This window comes from Ovis canadensis, chromosome 18, assembly GCF_042477335.2.
Source record: "Ovis canadensis isolate MfBH-ARS-UI-01 breed Bighorn chromosome 18, ARS-UI_OviCan_v2, whole genome shotgun sequence".
Lineage (NCBI taxonomy): Eukaryota > Metazoa > Chordata > Mammalia > Artiodactyla > Bovidae > Ovis > Ovis canadensis.
Genome location: NC_091262.1, coordinates 74,399,294 through 74,418,962, shown reverse-complemented (window position 1 = coordinate 74,418,962; position 19,669 = coordinate 74,399,294). Strand labels below are relative to the sequence as shown.

At 51.6% G+C, this 19,669-nt stretch overlaps 1 protein-coding gene and 1 long non-coding RNA gene across 2 annotated transcripts in view; both read right to left on the bottom strand.

Moving 5' to 3' along the window:
* Positions 1–669: 669 nt before the first annotated feature.
* Positions 670–3,921, bottom strand: LOC138423954 (uncharacterized). Its single transcript, XR_011250537.1, has 2 exons — positions 3,190–3,921; positions 670–2,352 (listed from the first exon to the last, which is right to left on the bottom strand). It is a non-coding gene; the product is annotated as an uncharacterized lncRNA (long non-coding RNA).
* Positions 3,922–12,781: 8,860 nt separating this feature from the next.
* The window catches only part of C18H14orf132 (chromosome 18 C14orf132 homolog), a 49,669-nt gene continuing 42,781 nt past the window's right edge, over positions 12,782–19,669 (bottom strand). The window contains exon 3 of the mRNA XM_069559311.1: positions 12,782–14,381. Within this exon, the coding sequence (XP_069415412.1) occupies positions 14,157–14,381 (225 nt within the window). The 3' untranslated portion in view covers positions 12,782–14,156. The remainder of the gene's footprint in view (positions 14,382–19,669) is intronic.

Here is a 19,669-nt window from a genome sequence, read left to right as displayed (position 1 = left end):
TGTGGAGCTTGGGGAGCACCTCTCCTGGAATATGGACATGTTTATCACCCAGGAAGTTTTCCCACCCCCACAGTTTGGGGGTGTTTACAGAGGCTTCACTGAGTAGGCAGGATTGATGATGAACTCAACATCCTCACCCTAGAGGATGGGGGTGGGTCTGAAAGCTCCAAGCTTCTGATTATGGCTTGGCTTTTCTGGTGATCAGCCCCCATCCAGGAGCCCACCTAAAAACACCCCATTAGAACAAAGGATGCTTCCATCACCCAGGAAGTCCCCAGGGATGTAGGATCTCTGGGTGAGTTGCTCTTATCACTCAGGACGTGACAAGGGTCTTAGGAGTCCTGTCAGAGACCAGGAGCAGAGACCAAGTATATATTTTCTTTTATTAAAAAAATATCGGGTTGGCCAAAATGTTCATTCAGGTTTTTCATATGCTATTCTGGATAAATACACACCCATGAAACCATCACCGCCATCGAGGCCAGAGATAAATCCGCACCTCCCAATGTTTCCTTCATCCCTTTATTATTATTGTTGTTGTTCTTAGTGTTGGAACACTTAACATAAGATATACCCTCTTGGCAAATTTTAAGTATACGATGCTGTGTTGTTACCGAAAGGGTGTTCTGTGGTTTGGCTGCAAGAGCTCAAAAGCCATACAGGCCAGGCTGGTGGAAAGGAAAGCTTGGTTTTTTGCTTTATTTCAGATGCCAGCAACTGGTTGAAGGAGGTTGTCAGACATCTGTCCAGAGGCCGATTCCCCCCCCACCCCTGGCTGACAGGCTGGGGTGAGAGCTTTTACAGAAAGATTGGGAAACCGCACAATCAACCCTGACAGTTGGTCAGACACTGCTGGTCTGACCAGCATCGTCTTGGTCATTTTAAGTCGTTTTAAGTCCGGTTCATCTTCAGTTCCAGGGTTTGTTTGTTCCCATTTCTTTGAGGGCTGTTCTCGGAATTGTGGCAGCTCATGTCGTGGGTACAGTCTGGTCATCACGCAGTTAACTTCTCCAGAATATTGATGTTCTAGCATCTATAAGACAGCTCACAGGATACGGCTCAGAATATTATCTCCCGCCCTTGAGAAAGAACTAAAGATCCTTGACTGAGCCTATGACGGTTTTCCTTTGTTTTCGTATTTCTCACTTCTGTGATTAAGCTTATTCTTTGACTAAAGTTTTCCAAGGACCAAAGGCAGGCCAAGGACATGGTGAGGGGGCAAGGACCACTGCTCCGCTTCAGTATTGTTAGCTATAGACACAGATATATTTCTTATGATGTCACAGATCCATTATTTAGCTATTTCCTTATTTGTTTCTTATCTCCCATCCCCATGAGAAGGTGCTTAGAGACCTTGGTTTGGTCACTTCTGCACCCTGTCTGTCTAGAATAGAGTCTGGCCCACAGTAGGTGCTGGAGAAGGAAATGGCAACCAGCTCCAGGATTCTTGCCTGGAGAATCCCATGGACTAAGGAGCCTACGGTCCATGGGATCATAAAGAGTCAGACATGATCGAGTGACTCGGCAACATAGTAGGTGCTCAGTCATTAACGATCGGATGAACAAGCACTTGAACTTCAGCTTTCTCTTCTAAAAACTGGATCTCGGCCTCCCGTCTGGGCTGCCAGCCTGGTAAGGAGACCCTCCTCTGGCCGTCCCTACCCCGCAGGCTTCCCACAGTCCACATTTCACATTTTGTCCTCAGCTGATCCTTTGTACCCTCCCATCCCCCCAAGACAGAGTAGGGACCCGGCCTCATTCCAGCCCAGACAGGAGCCAGGTAGGCGTTGGTTGGGAAAGGCCCATCCAGAATTGAGGCTGGACTGGAAAGTGCTTTGTCAACCTCGAGGGCAGCAACTGTGGAGTGCTGGTTGCCATGGTAGTTAATGTTATTTGTTCAGTTTGCAGAAAAGGCCCCAGCAGCCTGGCTTGTATAAATATTAATCATGGGGATATTTCTGCTGCCCGGGTCAGGCCAGCACCCAGCTGGAGCCTGGGCCAACAGGGGCCTGGCCGGGCCAAGGGAAAGATGCCCGCAGAGGGTGGGCTCCCGAGCTCTGTAAACAGGCCGCACTCCCGGAATCACTAGAGGCCCCTTCTGCTTTCCTCCCCTTCCTCCACCCTCAAGGCTCTGACAGCTCCACAGGTGATGCGGGATTTGGCCCTCTTGCCAGGCACCCAGGTGCCACAGTGCCTTTCATCCCAGCTCTTCTGTTCATGCATTCGCCCACGTACGTGGAAGCACGGCACTGTCCCCACTGGGCCCTGTGGGAGACACAGGGGCAGCCCACAGGAGCCTTTGTCTTCCACGGAGACGGGAGCACGACAGCCCCCCTCCAAAGCACGCGGCTCCTAGAGGAAAGGGAAGAGCTGTGGTTGGTCAAAAGGTATTTCTTTATAGGCTCAGTGTTGCCTCTGGACATTCTGCCCCAGGAAACGCATTATCAGACCATTAAGCTATCAAGGCTGATTGGTAGCAGGCAAACAGAATGTGAATGGATGTATTTATCAACCAAATTTGTAAAACCAAAAGTTTACGATACATGCTGGTAGGGGTGGGTAGGCAGTGGGCAGTGGGGGCATTTTTTGGTAAAGGCTGGCCTGGATGCAGGCTTCCCAGGTGGCTCAGTGGTAAAGAATCTGCCAGCCAGCAGAGGAGATGCAGGAGATGTGAGTTCAATCCCCAGGATGGGAAGATCCCTTGGAGAAGGGAATGGCTACCCACTCCAATACTCTTGCCTGGAGAATCCCATGGACAGAGGAGCCTGGCAGGCTACAGTCCATGGGGTTGCAGAGAGTCGGACACGACTAAGTGATTACACTTTCTTTCCCAGCATCCTTGCTCCCTCCTTGTTCCAGAGGCTGTGCTCTTCTCTCTGAGGACCAGACCTGCTTGGGTACAGCCGATGGCAGCTCACAGCCTACCATGACCCTCACCCTGACATTCTGGGTCCTTCAAGCTGGCTTGATGCCCATCACAGGCTTGACCTCCAGGCTCCAGCCTGAACTCTCACCTCCGCCCCAGGATCCATGGACCCCTCTGCTATGGACCTTCTGCTCCAGATTTTATGCAAGGTTGAATTTTGCCTCTTCCAGGCAGCTTTCTGTGATTTATTTGGCTTTGTTTGCCCCCTTATGAGCCCGTGCAGACTTACATTTGGAACCCCTTCTTTCACTTGGCTCACTCACCTGTGGGGCAGTTGACAGGCTGTCGGCTGGGACAGAGGGGTGCCTGGGATCTGGGTTCCCCTCCTCAGGCAGGCTAATCTTGCCTCTGCAGGGTTCCCAGGTCATCAGGAGAGAAAGCTGTAAACCTTCCCGTGGCCCATGCCCAGGACTGGCCCAGTGTCCATCCTATCAAACCCTCTTGGTGGACACAGGTTGCAAGGCCAGTCCATAGAGTCAGATGTTGGGGAGATAGGGCCACCCCGCCCTCCACCCTGAAGAGGGCAGCTGTGAAGTCACACTGGGAAAGGAGCTTGCAAGCAGGCATGGGAATATTTCCTGGCCCTTTCTGCATCTCCCACAAGCAGTCAACATGGGTTTCCCTGAATAGCAGCCTTGGGGAGAGGATCGCAGTGTGGTGTGAAGTGAGTTAGTCTGCCCCTTGCTCCCCTGCCTGCGGGGTTCAGAGCAGCAGCGGCCAGGCCTGGCCTCATGGGAAGGTAACCCGTGTTGTCAAGCTCAGAAGGGCCCCACACTCGGTTTTATGCCCTGCAGTCGCCATCTTGAAATTCTTCATAACTCTGCACAAGAGCTCTGCATATTCACTCTACAACGGCTCTTCAAATGAGGTAACTGGACCTGAGAATGGCAGGTGCTGGTTATCTGCTCAGCACTGAATGACCCTGCTCTGGGCGGGCTCTTCCTGCTAGACAGAGACTAGAAGAGCTGGAACCAGTCCAAGGTGATGGTTGAGGGAGGGGGATACTCTGCAGCCCAAGGCTTCCCAATCATAAGAGCCTGAAACTCGACCCAGGAATCTTTTGACTGGTCTGCCCCTCCTGTTTTGGCCCCATGGGTAGCCCCTCCTAATTTTAGGACGTCTGGATGACCTCGATGCATGCGCAGCCACTCATGTCTGACTCTTGGCGACCCCATGGACTGTAGCCCATGGACTGGGGCTACGGTCTGTCCATGGAATTTTCCTGGCAAGAACACTGGAGTGGGTTGCCATTTCCTACTCCAGGAGATCTTCCTGACCCAGGCATTGAACCCTCAGCTCTTGCATCTTCTACACTGGCAGGCAGATTCTTTACCACTAGCAACACCTGGGAAACCAAGAAGCCACTGGATCTGTTCCCAGCTGTGCACCCCAGGAGACTCGGGATGGATAAAAACAGAATACGGACCCTAGATAGCTGAAGTTCAATCAAATGAATGACTCAATGCACCGAGACTCTTGCATCTTCCAGTCCATAGAAAAGCGCTGAATTTATTAACTTGAAATGTCTGGTTTTCTTTAATTAGTATTAATCTTTTGATGTTCGACTACCTGGTTTTCACAGCAAAAATTCCTGTATATCCTGGCTCCCCCCTCACCTCTTCAGAGCAGTCCCTCGGGGTATCTTAGAGGCTTTCTTCCAGGCTTGAGTCCTTACTTTTGTCTGCTAAATAACACATACTTCTCAACTTTTAGGTTGTACATTTTTTCCAATTGACAAGGTAACAACAGTTACCTACTTTATACAACTGCTGTGGAGGTCAAATGAGCTGATATACATGGAAAGAGCTCAGAACTGCACAGAACACCTAGTCAGTGCCACTTGTTTGCTGTTACCAGTGAGTGAATGAATAAAGCTGTTAGATAACTGCACACTCACTGTGCCAGGTAGCGCTGAAATTTACTGGGCTCGCCCTTCAGATACCATGCATTTATTACCTACATGTCTGTTTCTTGTTTGCCATGAGCCTGGCACTGTGCTAGGTGTGGGGGATAAAAAAATTGAGAAAGATAAATTTTGCTCACAGATGACTCAGAGTGGGGAAACTGATGGGTCAGTGAATATAGCTTCTGATTTGCTGCAGGTCATGTGATGAGGGGGAGGTGTGGGACAGGGGAGGAGGGACTCTGTTCTGCCTGGGTAGTGGCGGGAGGCAGAAATGCTTCTGCGATGGGGGGCTCCGAGTAGCTCCAGTCCTTTATGTCTCATCACAGAACGAATTCAGCGAGAGGCAAAATGATACATAAGAAGTGATTCAGTAGAAAAGGATGCTTGTGCTTTCCAGGTGGCGCAGTGGTTAAAGAATCTGCCTGCCGATGCAGGAGATGCGAGAGACATGGATTTGATGCCTGGGGTCAGGAAGATCCACTGGAGAAGGAAATGGCAACCCACTCCAGTATTCTTGCCTAGAAAATCCCACAGACAGAGAAGCCTGGCGGGCTGCAGTCCATGGGGTCACACAGAGCCAGACATGACTAAGCACACACCCATGAGGCTTATAAGGGGGTGGGCAAGGGAGTGCGGCCCTGAGAACTTTGTGGGCTATGGTTTCATAATCAAAGGAGAAGTGGGGAGGGGGAGAAGACCACCTCTCCCTCCTTCTTGAGCAGATGTCACCCTTCCGTCATCAGCTTCTCCTCCCTATCCTCCTTGTTTCTTGTCTCTACAAGGTCAAACTGTGTCTGTCACGGCACAGTTCAGTTCAGTCGCTCAGTCGTGTCCCACTCTTTGCGACCCTGTGAACCGCAGCACACCAGGCCTCCCTGTCCATCACCAACTCCCGGAGTTCACCCAAACCCAGGTCCACTGAGTCGGTGATGCCATCCAGCCATCTCATCCTCTGTCGTCCCCTTCTCCTCCTGCCCTCAATCTTTCCCAACATGGCACAGTGGAAATGAGCAAAAAGGCAGTGGACTGGGCCAAAATCTTGAGTCATATGGTTTCAGCGTAATGTCACCTTTTACTTACACTTTTGATTTTAGTTTCTGCAGAGAAGCCTGTCGTAGGAATCATTACCTTACTGGCCTCCTGGGCAGGAGGTGGGTCTCAGCCCACCATCGTTTTACTGTTCTGGGGGGCATGCCTCCTGCTTCTGTTGCACGGTGTTGTGGTTAAGCAAACCTGCTTTCTTGAGCGATCATTAGTTTACGGGGGTCTCCCATACTTTTTCCTTTACCTATGATCCCTTAGTGGGGTTGACTATGTAATCACCTACTTTGTCCCTTCACTCTGTCCCTATTAGAAGGAGCACCAGAAGGGAGACGATGCTGGTGGCGAACCTCTCAAAGATGAGTCGACAGCATCCTTCAGACCAAGCACAGGTTGGATTCAGACACAGAGGAGTGAGCTGTTTTCTTTTTTTAATTACCATAATAGAAAATGACAATGGTCAAAGGGACACAATTCCACATGGCCACATTTTTTACATCCATTAAGGTTATAGGTTTTGAATCAAAAGAGCACATTGAAACCCTACATTAAGAAAGAGCCTTTTCACTGTAGTAAAAGTTAGTGATCCCATTGTGAAGCCTGGGGGCTTCAGTAGCAAAGGACTAAAAGAATAGTTAAAATACCTTTTTATTAAGTAAACTACTTACATGTACAAGTTGAATACGAAAACATTAGTAAGACACAGAAATATTTCCGATTTTCTCGGCATGAAGAATTGGCATCTGGACGGTGGCTAGTTCCAAGAATAAGGTCTAAAACTTTAAATAGTAGAAACTTTAAACAGTAGAAAGAGTGTTGGTATGGTTTCAACGGGGGGAAAAAGGGTGAGAAAGGATCAGAAACAAGTGAGGATGTAGATCTGTCCAAGCCTGTTAGCCAGCTCCCCCATCTGCACCCCTTCTAAGATTTTCCCCAAGAAGCATCTCTCGGATAGACTGACGAGGGGTCGCGTGCCTCAGGGTCCGGAGGCTCACAGTTACTGGCTAAGGGGGTACACGGGACAAGTTCAGCCCCACTGCCACATCACTCTGCAGAGTGCTCCATCCAGGGTGCCTCCCCAGGAAAGCCCAAGACGATGGAAAGCGAGACGACGTGGATTTTCAAACAACTCGCTAGATTCCAATTCGCTGCCTTTCAACTGGATTTTTTTTTTAAATTTGAGGCAGCAACCCTGATCACTTCTGTAGCTCAAGACCTTTGATTTATTCAGTGACTCACAATCGGGGAAAGAGGCGCTTTGGAAGATCCCCACAGCTGGGAACTAGAGACGGCATGGTCCAGTGCTGGGCTTCCCAACCTCAGCATGATTGGCACTTGGGGGTTGGACACTTCCTTGTCCCGGGGGCTGGTCAGCGGCATCCCTGGCTTCCACCCACTAGGTGCTATCAGAGCACACCACCCCCCGCCCCCGCCCCACCCATGTCATGAAAATCAAACTGTCTCCAGACATTGCCAACAGTCCTTTGGGAGATGAAACTGCTCCCAGATGTGAAACACAATCCTAGTGGTTGAGAAACTTCATAGATAGAAGACTTGGGCTCCAGACCCCACTCTCCTGCTCACCAGGGTGGCCTGGGAATGCTCCCAAACCTCTGGGAGACTCTGTTTCCTCAAGAAAATGTGAAAGTTTAGAAGCTCCCTTCCTGCCAGCTTCCAGAGCCCAGGTCAGAACCATCTGGATTGCTAGGACAATACTTTAAACTATATTGATGTTGTTCAGTTGCTCAGTCGTGTCTTGACTCTTTGAGACACCACAGACAGTGGCACACCAGGCTCCCCTGTCCTTCACTATCTCCTGGAGTTTACTCAAATTCCTTTGCATTGATTCAGTGATGCTATCTAACCATCCTATCCTCTGCCGCTCTTTAAACTATACACATGGGGATTCTCTGGCTCATAATGACATTGGGCGAAACAGGGCTGATGAAACTGACACTGAGGCCACTGCCAGCCACTCACCACGTGGAGGGGGCTCAGTGGCGGGGAGGGCTCTTGATCTCCCCAGTAGTCACAAATTCCCTGTGAATGTGCCTCATACATCTGTCAAGACTTCTTCCCAAGGCGGCAGGGGTCTCAAACCTCCTCCTGGGAAGGAGGGAAGTCAGCATGCAAAAGGGCCCAGGAGTAGATGAAAGCCTTCATCAGACAGCTGGCTGGAGAGGTCTGGGCAGGCATGAGTGTGCACAGTGGCCAAAAACCAGGTGCCCGCACATCCTGGGAACTGGGCAGCCCGACCGACCTCTCCAAGGGCTTTCTCTGCCTTTATTCTCTATCTTGACAAAAAATATACGAGTTTTACCATGACTCAGAACAAGCCATGCGGACTTATATTCCGGAATTTACATAGTCAGTTTTAGGTACTCTTAACCATTCATTCCATTGTAGTCCCAGTAGCTGCTGTCTTCTCACTCTGGGAGGAACATTCCTCCCTGTAGTCACTATGGTCCGCACTGTTTTGCCCCTGCCCACCTCCATCCTCCCATTCAAAAAAAGGGCAAGAAAATGCTCAAGGTTTGATCTCCAGAAGCGACTTGCTGGGGACACCCAGCCACCGCTGAATTCTGATTTCCTGGGTTTCTTGGAGGGGATTCTTTTTCCACTTGAAGATTTCTGACTCTAGCCCCATGCGCTCCCAGTGCTCCGTCCCCTGGCTTTCCTCCACCCTCTCACTGCTGACCAAGACCAGGGCCCCATGGAGCAGGCGGGCAGGACGGGCACACACGGGACAGTCAGGCTCCCGCTGCTTTCTTGGGCCAGGGGCGCAGCTCCCAGGGCGTCTCCATCAGGACAGCCCAGCACATCCAGGACTCGCTCTGTGTGGTGTGTGTGTGTGTGTTAGCTGCTGTCACGTCCGACTCTTTTCAACCCCATGGACTATGCACACCAAGCTCCTCTGTCTGTGGGATCTTCCATATTTATTTTTTGGGGCAGACCCAGATACAGAATTTCCCAGTCGATGGGTACAGCTGTTTCAGAGCTTCTAGTGCTCAGGGACAGAATTCTCAGAAGAGTGACTAATTCCCCAGCCCTGCTTTACTGCCCAGGAAGATGCCACATGTTTGCACTCCAGGGATCAGAGCTTTTCCTTCCATTTGTAAAGGCTTTTGCTCCTGAGACTTGGGATGGGGGGAGGGGGGGAGTGGGGAGGTGCTGGGGTGGTGGGTTGCTCCAAGGTAGGGCCTGGCCCTGAATACTGTCCAGAAGATCAATGTTCAGGCCATCCAGATCCGTCCAGACATGTTTACAGGCTGATATGCTTTAAGTGCCAGAGCTGGCTTTGGCAGCTATTGCTATTGTTTAGACTGTAGCCCACTAGGCTCCTCTGTCCATGGGATTTCTCAGGCAAGACCACTGGAGTGGGGTGCCACTTCCTTCTCCAGGGGATCTTCCTGACCCAGGGATCAAACCCGGGTCTCTCGCATTGCAGGCAGACTCTTTATCATCTGAGCCATGATGGAAGCCCCAGAGGACAGTCAAGGGGGCAGAGGGGGCCAGATGACAGCTGGCTGAGAACACGATGGATGCCCATCCCAAGGCTGGGGGCAGGCAATCTGGGTTCCCTCAGTGATCCTGGGCGAATGCATGAGACCCCCAGCCTGGCATCCATCCAGGGGCCTGTCAGCTCTCCATTAACTTACAGCCTGGCCCCAGCTGACCTCCCAAAAGTCCTGATTAAACACTCTCTAAGGCCTCTAGCTCCTGTGAGGTTCTGAGACTGACAAATACCTGTGCACGGCTCTCTGCCCCTTTCTAGGACTTCCATTGAAATCCATGCTCTAGGACCACCAGAGCCCAGCCTCAGAGGCCCATCCGAGGCTGCTCCATGCCAGAGGGCTCATCACAGAGGGTGCGGATCAGGGGAGACCGCAAGGTAACCAGCAAGCCTACAGTCTGATCACAGCTCCTCAGCCACACAGCCTGGCCTCCGCTTCCTCTACAAAAAAAATGACAATGATCCCCATGCACCTCTCTGCACCCTCACCCCTGCCGAGGGATGACTGGAGAAGTAAATGAGATATGGCTCACAGCACAAGGAAGGTGCTCACAGCAGGAAGAATAATCACGGTTAATGGTATCACTATTAATAAGGAGAGAAGGTCAGTTTCCTGCAGGAGGAGAGGACCATTTGTCTGGGAGGAGTCAGGCTGCAGTGCAGACAGCAGCCAAGTCTCCCCAGTCTCCAAGGACAGCTTCCAAGGGATGCTAGTGGGCTGGCGGGCGGTCAGGCCTTCCATTTAGAACAAGCTGGAAAGTGGCCTGTTGTCTTTCGAGCCCAGCAGTACTTACTAGCCAGTTCTCCCCTTAGACCCCGGGGGACTCCCTAAGGGAGAAGCGAGCTTCTTTCTCTGGGGGGTAGATGGGTAGATGAGGCCAAGGGAGCCTCATTTGCCTCTTGACCTTGGACCCATGGAAAGGGCAGTGATGACAGAGCGGGAGCCCGCAGAGGGATCGTCTCCCCCGGGGCCTACGAATCCCCTGGGGACATGCCCGGCTCCAGTGTCCTCTGGCCTGGCCGCTCCTCCAAAGCTCCTCAACTCCTGCCCTCCTAAAGCAAGCGTTGCTGTGCGTGGTGAGACGCAAGCACACACAGGTGCGGGATATGGGATGCTCACAGCTTGCCGAGGGGAAATGCAGGGGCACGGCGAGAGGCAAGTATAGAGAACATTCCAGAAAAGGTAGGACTCCTCCTCCGAGGAGCAACCCCTAAAGAGGCAAGCCCCTCCTTCCTCAGCATGGGCCTGTCAAGCCAGGGTGGGCTCAGGAGCCAGCCTTACCCAGGAGAAGCCAGAACGGAAGCCCCAGAATGGGGTCCAAGGGAGAAGGATCCATCCCCCTTGCTCAGGAGGGTCTTGGCGCTCAGCAGAAGGCCTGAGCCCGCTGTTGGGGCCCAACCTGCAGCGCTGACCGTCCCAGGATTGTCCTTATTGATTCTGGCTGTGTGAGCCCCTCCTCGTGTGGGCCTCCCTGTGGGGCTCTGAGTCAGGGCCCTTCTGCGTGGGTCCTGAGAACGCTGGTCTCTGGGCGCTTCTCTGGCCAAGGAAAGAGACTTGAGTTTAACTTAAAGAGGCGGGCAGGCAACAGGGACCGCCTTCCCAAGGAGGCTGAGCATGTCCCAGCCCAGGACGGTCAGACACTTCCACCTGCAGAGGTCAGAGCCGGCCGGGCCATGCCACAATGTGGGGCCTCGGGAAATGGCCTCTAGAGACTCAGGGCCTGGTTTAAAGGTGCCTGGAGATGCCACGCAGCCACTAAAGGCATAATGGCGTTCCAGAAAGAGCCTGGCTTTGGGACCAGATAGTTCAGGTTCATCTTGATCGTCACTTTGCTGCTGTGACCTCAGGCAAGTTATCCCACTCCCCTGAGCTTCTGGTCCCTTATCTGTGTATCGGAACTATGATGTCTAGGGTAATGCCTACATGCTCAGTCACTCCGGTTGTGTCTGACTCTTTGCAACCCAGGGACTGTAGCCCGCCAGGCTCCTCTGTCCATGGGATTCTCCAGGCAAGAATACTGGAGTGGGTTGCCATGCCGTCTTGCAGGAGGTCTTCCTGACCCAGGAGTTGAACCCGCATCTCTTAGGTCTCCTGCATTGGCAGGCGGGTTCTTTACCACTAGCGCCACCGAAGGTAATGGTGAAGATTAGATTCAATCTCTGCCTGTTAACAGGGCACAAGGCTTGGACAGATTCAAGCAATATGGCCTTTACTTAACATCAAAGACGGATCCCCCTCTGTGGCCAGAGGGAGAAGACAGCGCACTCTGGCTGGAAATTAACTGGCATGTCAATCCCCGATGTTATCTGAGTGAAGTTGGAAAAAAATAAACAAAATCATAGGAGATGGAGTGGGCTGACCCTGGGTGAGACACTGCGATCCGTATGGATGTCAAGTATGGACAAGAAGGTCCCTGAAACTCCTGATCATCTCTGGCTCTGACATTAAGAAGAGAGAAAGACTTGAAAGTTGTATTTAACTAACATTCTCGTCAAGGGAAAGAAAACCTTCATAGGGGAGACTCCCGTGCCCAGAAACACCCAGTGAACATGGGGCCCCCCAGGGCTGCCCTGGAAGGTTGGGGGCCTCCTTAGAGCTAAAAGTCAACCTTTCCTCTCTTCCCCTCTCCTCCCCGTGTTACCAAACATAGAACCTTCTCTCCCAGGGTCATCCCCACAGGCCATTTGAGTACAGGGAGCCACTACCTGCCTCAGACAGGGCTTCAGGCTTCCAGGGAACGTGGGTTCAGAAGGCAAAGAATGGGGGTGTTTGGACGGGAGTGAGCCCCATGAAGACAGCTTGTCTCCCCAACCCTGGCTCTGGACTTCACTCCTTGGGTTTGCTCATGAAGACACGTGTCTATCTAAGGAAGACCTTGCTCATGGGGCAGGCAGGACCCAGGCCTTGACAGAGAGAAGGTTACTGGAGAAGCAGCTGAGATGCTGTACTCAAAACTGCAACCACCGAGCCCTGCCTCCAAGCTGGTCCTGCCTACAGATGGCGAGGCCCACTCCGCTCAGCAGTTCCAGAAAGAGTCCAGGGAGGCGGTGCCACATCCCTTCTCCCAATCCCCAAAGGCCACGCTAATGCTCAGCGATCATGACCGCCACTTGAGCTGAAGGTCAACTGAAGGTCAAAGACATCTGGAGGTCAGGCTGGTAACCCCATTAATGCAGCAGCTCGGGGCCAACCTCCCAGAGACAAGCGGCCGCCTCTGGACATTTAAGATGTCCCTTCGCCTGTCATCAAGAATATTCCTTTTCTCCTGACACCACAACAAATTCAGCCTTCTCTTTTTTTTTTTTACAATTGTCCCCAAATACGCATGAGGGCTTCCTTACCAGTCTTTGAAGTTTCTCAGCCACCAAGAGGGAGTTTATGCCATCTATTTCCTTTTGTACAACTGTAGGGAGGAAGCAAGGAAAAAGCCACTCTGGGCTTGTGGGCAAGCCAGCCTGTGTCCTAGCTCCCCCTACTCTTGGGGGGACAGGGAGGGCTCTCTTGGGGAGGGGGACGCTTTGCCATGAACTTTAGTAAGGATGGAAGAAAAGCGAGTCCTTTGCTGTGTGAATCTCTCCCAGCACGTGGGTGCACTCAAAGGCCAACAAGCCTGTGGTCTTAATGAGAGGGCTCCCAGGCTAGTCAGGATTCCCCAGCCACTGATTTTTAAGCATATCAAGAAACTGACTCAGGCAGATCACAATTACACCTGCAAGAGTGCACGGCAGCCTAGCGGAGTTTAAAGTGTGGGTGTCTTAACGCCCTTCCCACCCTGCACACAGCTTCAGAACCATCTGGATAGTCCCTCCCCACCCAGGGCAGCTGAGAAGGCAGGAATGTACTCAAGGAAGGGCTGAGGTGGGGCAGAGATAGCCTTGAAATCACAGTCAGGAAATGTCTCTCCCACTCTGACCCCTGCTGTTTTGTACTCTGGGACCACAGGCAAGTCACGCCCCTCTCTCTCCCACCCACCAATTCACGAGATGCACAGACCTCATCTCTAGAGTCCCGTGACTTCTCAGAGAAGAAGGAGCCTCTTGGGCGGGTAGCCAAAAGACTTATCCACCTGGCAGGTCTAACTTTTAAAGGCGCCTTCTCTGCTATTTACAAAGACGAGAAAGTCCATCTGGCAGGTAAAAATCACCACCACTTCCACCCGAGAGCCACGCCACCAGGAAGTCCCCCATCCTTGGGTTTCAAAGGGGTCAGGCGACGGGCATCAAAGTCGCCATTTCCAAGTCAAAGGAGAAATGTTCTATGACATTTCCAGGGACCACCACCAATATCCCGAGGGGCCGAGTGAGAAATCAGATTGGGCTGGAAACACCTGGGTCTTGAAGGCCGCCCTTGCCCCAGCACCCCCCATACCCCAGGTGTGATATTAATATGTTTGATGATTTAGTGCCAGCAAGGGATCATCCAATCATGTCTGTATTTTAAACCAAACTTGGCTGCTCCCTCCGATCTCATGTTCGTGGAATGCGGTTTCAAGAGTTTTCCAACCTGTTCCTCGAAGGTTTTTGCCTCCTCGTGCCTCCAGGCGCCGGATGTCCAGGCTTCCACATTTTCTGGATCAGCAGAACCACAGCAGGGGGTTTTTGAAATCGGGGCTGCTTGGGGGAAATTCCGGATGCATGGTGGCTCTGCTTGAGAGGCTGTGCCCCCGGTCAGAACTCGTGGTTCTAGAACATGGGTGCGGTCAGAGGCCAGCAGGCACAGCGCCTGCGGCGAGTGCAGCGCAGGCAGGCTGGCCCGGAGCCCCCAGGGCTCAGAAGGTGAAGGCATACACCACCCCCACCACCACGATGTTCCCCAGTGTCGCTATGATGGCGATCCAGAGCAGCACCGCGTCGTTGGAGGACCTGGGAGGCTCCTCCGGCAGCCCTTGGCCGTTGGAGGCCGCGTGGACGTTGGTGGAGGAGTTAAAGAGGGAGTACTCGGTGCTGAAGTCCTCGTTGGGCGAGTCCATGAAGGCGCCTCCCATCATGGGGAGCTGGGAAGAAGGAGAGAGAGAGAATTAACCAGGGCCGGGGGCTGAAGGGCCGCCCGCAGAAGGGAGGGTGGCTGGCCGGGCAGCCCCGCGTGAAGATACAGCACTAAACCGGGCTTGTCTGGCCTTTTAAATAAATGACAGCGCGTCTTTTCAGCTAGAAAAACGAGCGCTCACAGCAACCTTTTGAGGCAGACATTCATGGTAACCTTGCAGGTGACAATCCCATGGCTAGTTGGCAATTCACTGGGACGTATAGACCCTCCCTCTCTAAACACCAGCCCCCCCTCCCCGGGACAGCACACATCCGCACATGTCTTTCTTCTTCTCCTAACTGTAAAAATAATATGGGCTCAGCACAGAACATTAAGAAGATACAAACGGAGAGGAAAAAAGAGAATCACAATTTCACCACTTCGGGATAATCACTTAATATTGTGAAATTTTCCTTTCCAATTTTGTGTGTGTGCGTGTATGAGAGAGAAAACCTTTAAACATGTCATTTTATACTCCTGTATTAAAAAGCCTATCAAAATGCGATTTTACAGTTGTATAATATTCTATCCTAAATACAAGCCATAATTTAATCATTTCCCCAGAACTGGAGATTCAGGAATTTGGATGTTTTCCTATTATAAATATGGCAAACCTAGACAGTGTGTTAAAAAGCAAAGATACCGCTTTGCCGACAAAGGTCAGGATAGTCAAGGCCATGATCTTTCCAGTAGTCATGTAAGGATGTGAAAGTTGGACAATAAGGAAGGCAGAGGGCCGAAGAATTGATGCTTTTGAACTGTGGTGTTGGAGAAGACTCTCGAGTCCCTTGGATAGCAAGGAGATCTAACCAGTCAATCTTAAAGGAAATAAACCCTGAATACTCTTTGGAAGGACTGATGTTGAAGCTGAAGCTCTAATACTTTGGCCACCTGATCCAAACCTGATTCCTTCTCCAGGGGATATTCCTGACCCAAGGATCGAACCTGAGTCAGCCACATTGCTTACTGGAAAAGACCCTGATGCTGGGAAAGACTGAAGGCAGGAGGAGAAGGGGGTGACAGAGGGCAAGGTGGTGGGACGGCATCACTGATTCAATGGACATGAACTTGGGCAAACTCTGGGAAATGGTAAACGACAGGGAGGCCTGGTGTGCTGCAGTCCATGGGGTCACGAAGAGCTGGACATGACTTGGTGACTGAACAGCAACAACACCACCCTTGTTCACACACTCGTGCATCCGCACACGCTTGCACGTGCATATTTAATTTTTGGAGCAGGCCCACATACAGAATTCCCCAGTCAATGGCTATGACTGCAGAGCTTCTAGTGCTCAGGGACAGAATTCTCAGAAGGGTGACTAATTCCCCAGCCCTGCTTTACTGCCCAGGAAGATGCCACACCTTTGCACTCTAGGGATCAGAGCTTCTCCTTCCGTATGCAAAGGCTTTTGCTCCTGAGACTCGGTGACGGGGTGGCGGGGGAAGGGGGGTGTTGGGGAGGTGGGTTGCTCAAGGGGAGGGCTTGGCCCTGGATATGGTCCAGAAGAGCAAAGTCCAGGCCATCCAGACCCTTCCAGACACATTCACAGGCTGATACGCCTTAAGTCCCAGAGTTGGCTTTGGCAGCTACTGTCATCATTTAGACTGCAATCCACCAGACTCCTCTGTCCATAGGATTTCTCAGGCAAGAATACTGGAGTGGGATTCCATGGGGTTTCTTCTCCAGGGGATATTCTCGACCCAGGGATCGAACCTGAGTCAGCCACATTGGGTGGGTTCTATACCACTGAGCCACCAGGGGAAACCCCTTGGCAACTTTTAGGCCCATAATAAACTTTTTTTAGTGGCACATGAATGAATGAGCCCTGGACAGTGAAGCCTTCCTTGGACAACATTTACCGAGCTACTTCTACTACTGCCCGTACAGAGACCCAGCTATGGTCAGGGAATGTGCTGGACATCTTAAAACACTCTCATTTAATCATTCGGTTCTCCAGCTGCAGGGTACCATGGTACCCCTATTTCACAGATAGGTAAGTAAAGGTCAAGACCACTGCACTCATCTGTGCTGGGGTCAAGTCTGAGACCAGGGTGTCTGACTGTGGGGCCAGGATGCTTCCTGTTAAGTCCACAGCCTTCCCCATTCCTGGATCAGGCTCAGTACTGGGTCCTGGCACAGTCACTGCCCCTTGGGACCACGCTCCAGCGGGGATGTATGTACTGCCCGGGGGGATGATGGGAGCAGAGCAGGGACCGCCTCACTCAGCCGCTCGTCTGACTTGTACTAGGGACTATTAATTAGGGGCCGCAGTTCTAGACTTTGCAGTGGTGAGCCAGATGGGGGAGGCCCCTGCTTCTGGGGGTCCCCACTCCAGCTGGGGATGAGAGCAGGAAAGGAGAAGGAGCAAAAAAGGGGGGCAGGAGGAAGGGATGGAATAAAAGAGAGTATCTGAAGGGAACCCAAACCACTCGAGAGTTCACACAGAGAGGCTACTTGCAGGCAGTTCCATGTGCAGCCTGCTCTGAATCTCAGTGGCCTCTTTTTAAAGGATGCCCTGTGACTGGGGCAATGGATGTTTTTGAGCATCTGTGTGGGCTGCAAAGAGCAGCCTTTGACTGGCTCATGCTCAGAGGAGCTTGGCATTTCATCCACAGCACAGCTCGGTCCTTTACTTAGGTGGGGACCAGACAGGTGTCAAACTGGGAGCTGTCGTGACAAACAGAAGCCACCAGGGGGCAACCAGGAGAGGCTGCCTGCTGATCCTTGGGGGAGGGGGGGCGGGGGCGGCTGTGTTGGTGGGGGTTGCTGCAAATCACAGGGATGAGTTCACTTTGTGAGAATTTATCTGGGGCGGCATTTATATACGGGTCTTCCTTTCTTAGACCTTGCAGTTCTATTTCTAGAACTTTATCCTAGGGAAACAATTATACCAGAGATACACAAAAGACGTCTAAATATTGCACAAAAAAGTTCAGCGGAGGGAATTAAATAAATTCTGGTGTATCTATCCAGCAGATTACACAGTCTTAATGATACAGACCTATACATAAGTCAAGTAAATACAGATACCACAATAACATTATAAATGGTATTAACAGCAGGATATTTTTGTAAAAATATTTATACACATATGTGTCTGTGTGTTAGTTGCTCAGTCATGTCCGACTTTTTGCAGCACCATAGACTGTAGCCCACCAGGCTCCTCTGTCCATGGGGATTCTCTAGGCAAGAACACTGGAGTGGGTTGCCATTCCCTTCTCCAGGGGATGTTCCCGACCCAGGGATTGAACCCAGGTCTCCCACATTGCAGGCAGATTCTCTACCATATGAGACACCAGGGACATTTGCATCAAGAAAAACCTGGAAAGACACTAGATGTGAACCGGTTAACTCAACAGTGGGATTAACTGATATGATCTTTTAACTTATATGTATATTTCTTTCTGGGCTTCCCTGGTGACTTGGGGGTGTAGAACCCGCCTGCCAATGCAGGCGTTCAATCCCTGGGTTGGGAAGATCCCCTGGAGAAGGAAATGGCAATCCACTCCAGTATTCTTGTCTGGGAAATTCCATGGACAGAGAAGCCTGGTGGGCTACAGTCCATGGGGTTGCAAAGAGCCAGACACGACATAGTAATTAAACAATAACCTCCTTACATGTGTCTATTATAACAGTGCATTAAATTATTAAATTAGTGTATGTTATACTTGGTATATTTTAATAGATAGGATGACAAACACAAATGAGAATAATAATTAACATATCTTCTATTAAAAATACAATCAAAAGTTTAAATAAAAGAGCTGTGACCTTGTTTTGCCCCTCAGCTGGTAATACAGATGAGACAGGTTACAGATGAATCGGGCGCATTCATTCTAGGGGGTCAGCAGAGGCAGTGATTGACTGTCCTGCAGGGAGGGGCCCAGACTTTCCCATGAAACCTACTCACCCTTTGGATCTTAGCTAATGGTCCTGTCCACTATAGCCTTCCATCCTGTGTACCCCCAAGACCACAACCTCTCCTTGGGGGCTCCTGTCTCAAGATGCAGTTCTTATTTCGACGCCCCCCCCCGCCCCCCCCGGCCCCCCCGCCCCCTGCCGAGGTCTGGAAGCTCTTAGCAAGGAGCAGACAAGTTACTTCTCATTGTGGAATTTCTAAAGCCTTGCCCAGATCATCAGCACAGTGGTGCCTGATAAATCCTGCTGATTGACAGATGAGTGACAACCACCCTCAACCTAGACCAATAGCACTGTTGACCGATTCTACCCCTCCAGCATCTCCCCACTGATCCCACCCTGACCTGGGGGAGTACCCTCTCCTCCAGCAGCCCTGACATGGCACCACCCTTCTCCAGGGTCTTCATCTGACTCGCCCACCCTTACATCAGGTGAAGCCGAAGACACTATTAGCTGGTGGCCTCTTAGAAGGTGGGGCTCAGGCCAGGCCGGAAGCTGAATTTCTCCCTCCCGAGCAAGCCTGGACTTTGAGGTTGGTTCAGCCCCATTCCCTGACACCTCTGCTGCATGCCCCTCCCTGGAATTAATCACACACCCATTGTCCTCTGCCCAGCGACCATCTCACCCTCTCCTTCCCCTTACCCCCCAAGGCCCTGGGTTCTTAGACAGACCACTCCCTGCCCCCTGACTCCACTTCTGTTGAGATCTCTGAATGTTAGCTTGATGCCCCTCTCCTCTCTTCAGCACATACAGAGGTACAGTGGGTATTTTCATCCAAATCACTGGGGGAAAAGGCGGGGCACTGGCCAGAGCCTTTGGTGGGGGGAGGAGAGAGCAGCACCCCCGGCTGACACAGCCTTGCCACCTACTTGCAAAGGGGCTGCTAACTTCTCCCCCAGAGGCCTCACCTGTGCCCCTGTCCAGTTCTGTGGGTAGTTAATGTCATTTCAATTTCCTATTGCCACAAACTCAGTGGCTTAAAGCGACACGCATTTGACTTTCCTGGTGCTCTAGTGGGGCATGGGTTCAATCCCTGCTCTCCCTTCCCCTCCTAGTCAAGGAAGTTCCACGGGGCACTCAGTGTGGCAAAAATAAAAAGTTAAAATCACACACATGTATTATCTTACAGTTCTGGAGGTCAGAAGTCTGACTGCAGTCGTTACACTGGGCTCCCTCGGGCCATCTCCCATCTCAAGAGCCTTAGCCTTCCTCACGACCGCAAGGACTCTGCCACGTAAGGTGCCCACCACAGGCCTGGCTAACTAGAGGTGGATCTCCCACCACACGGGGAACTCTTGAAGGCAAGGCCACGGCCCACTCATCTCAGCCCCCTCACC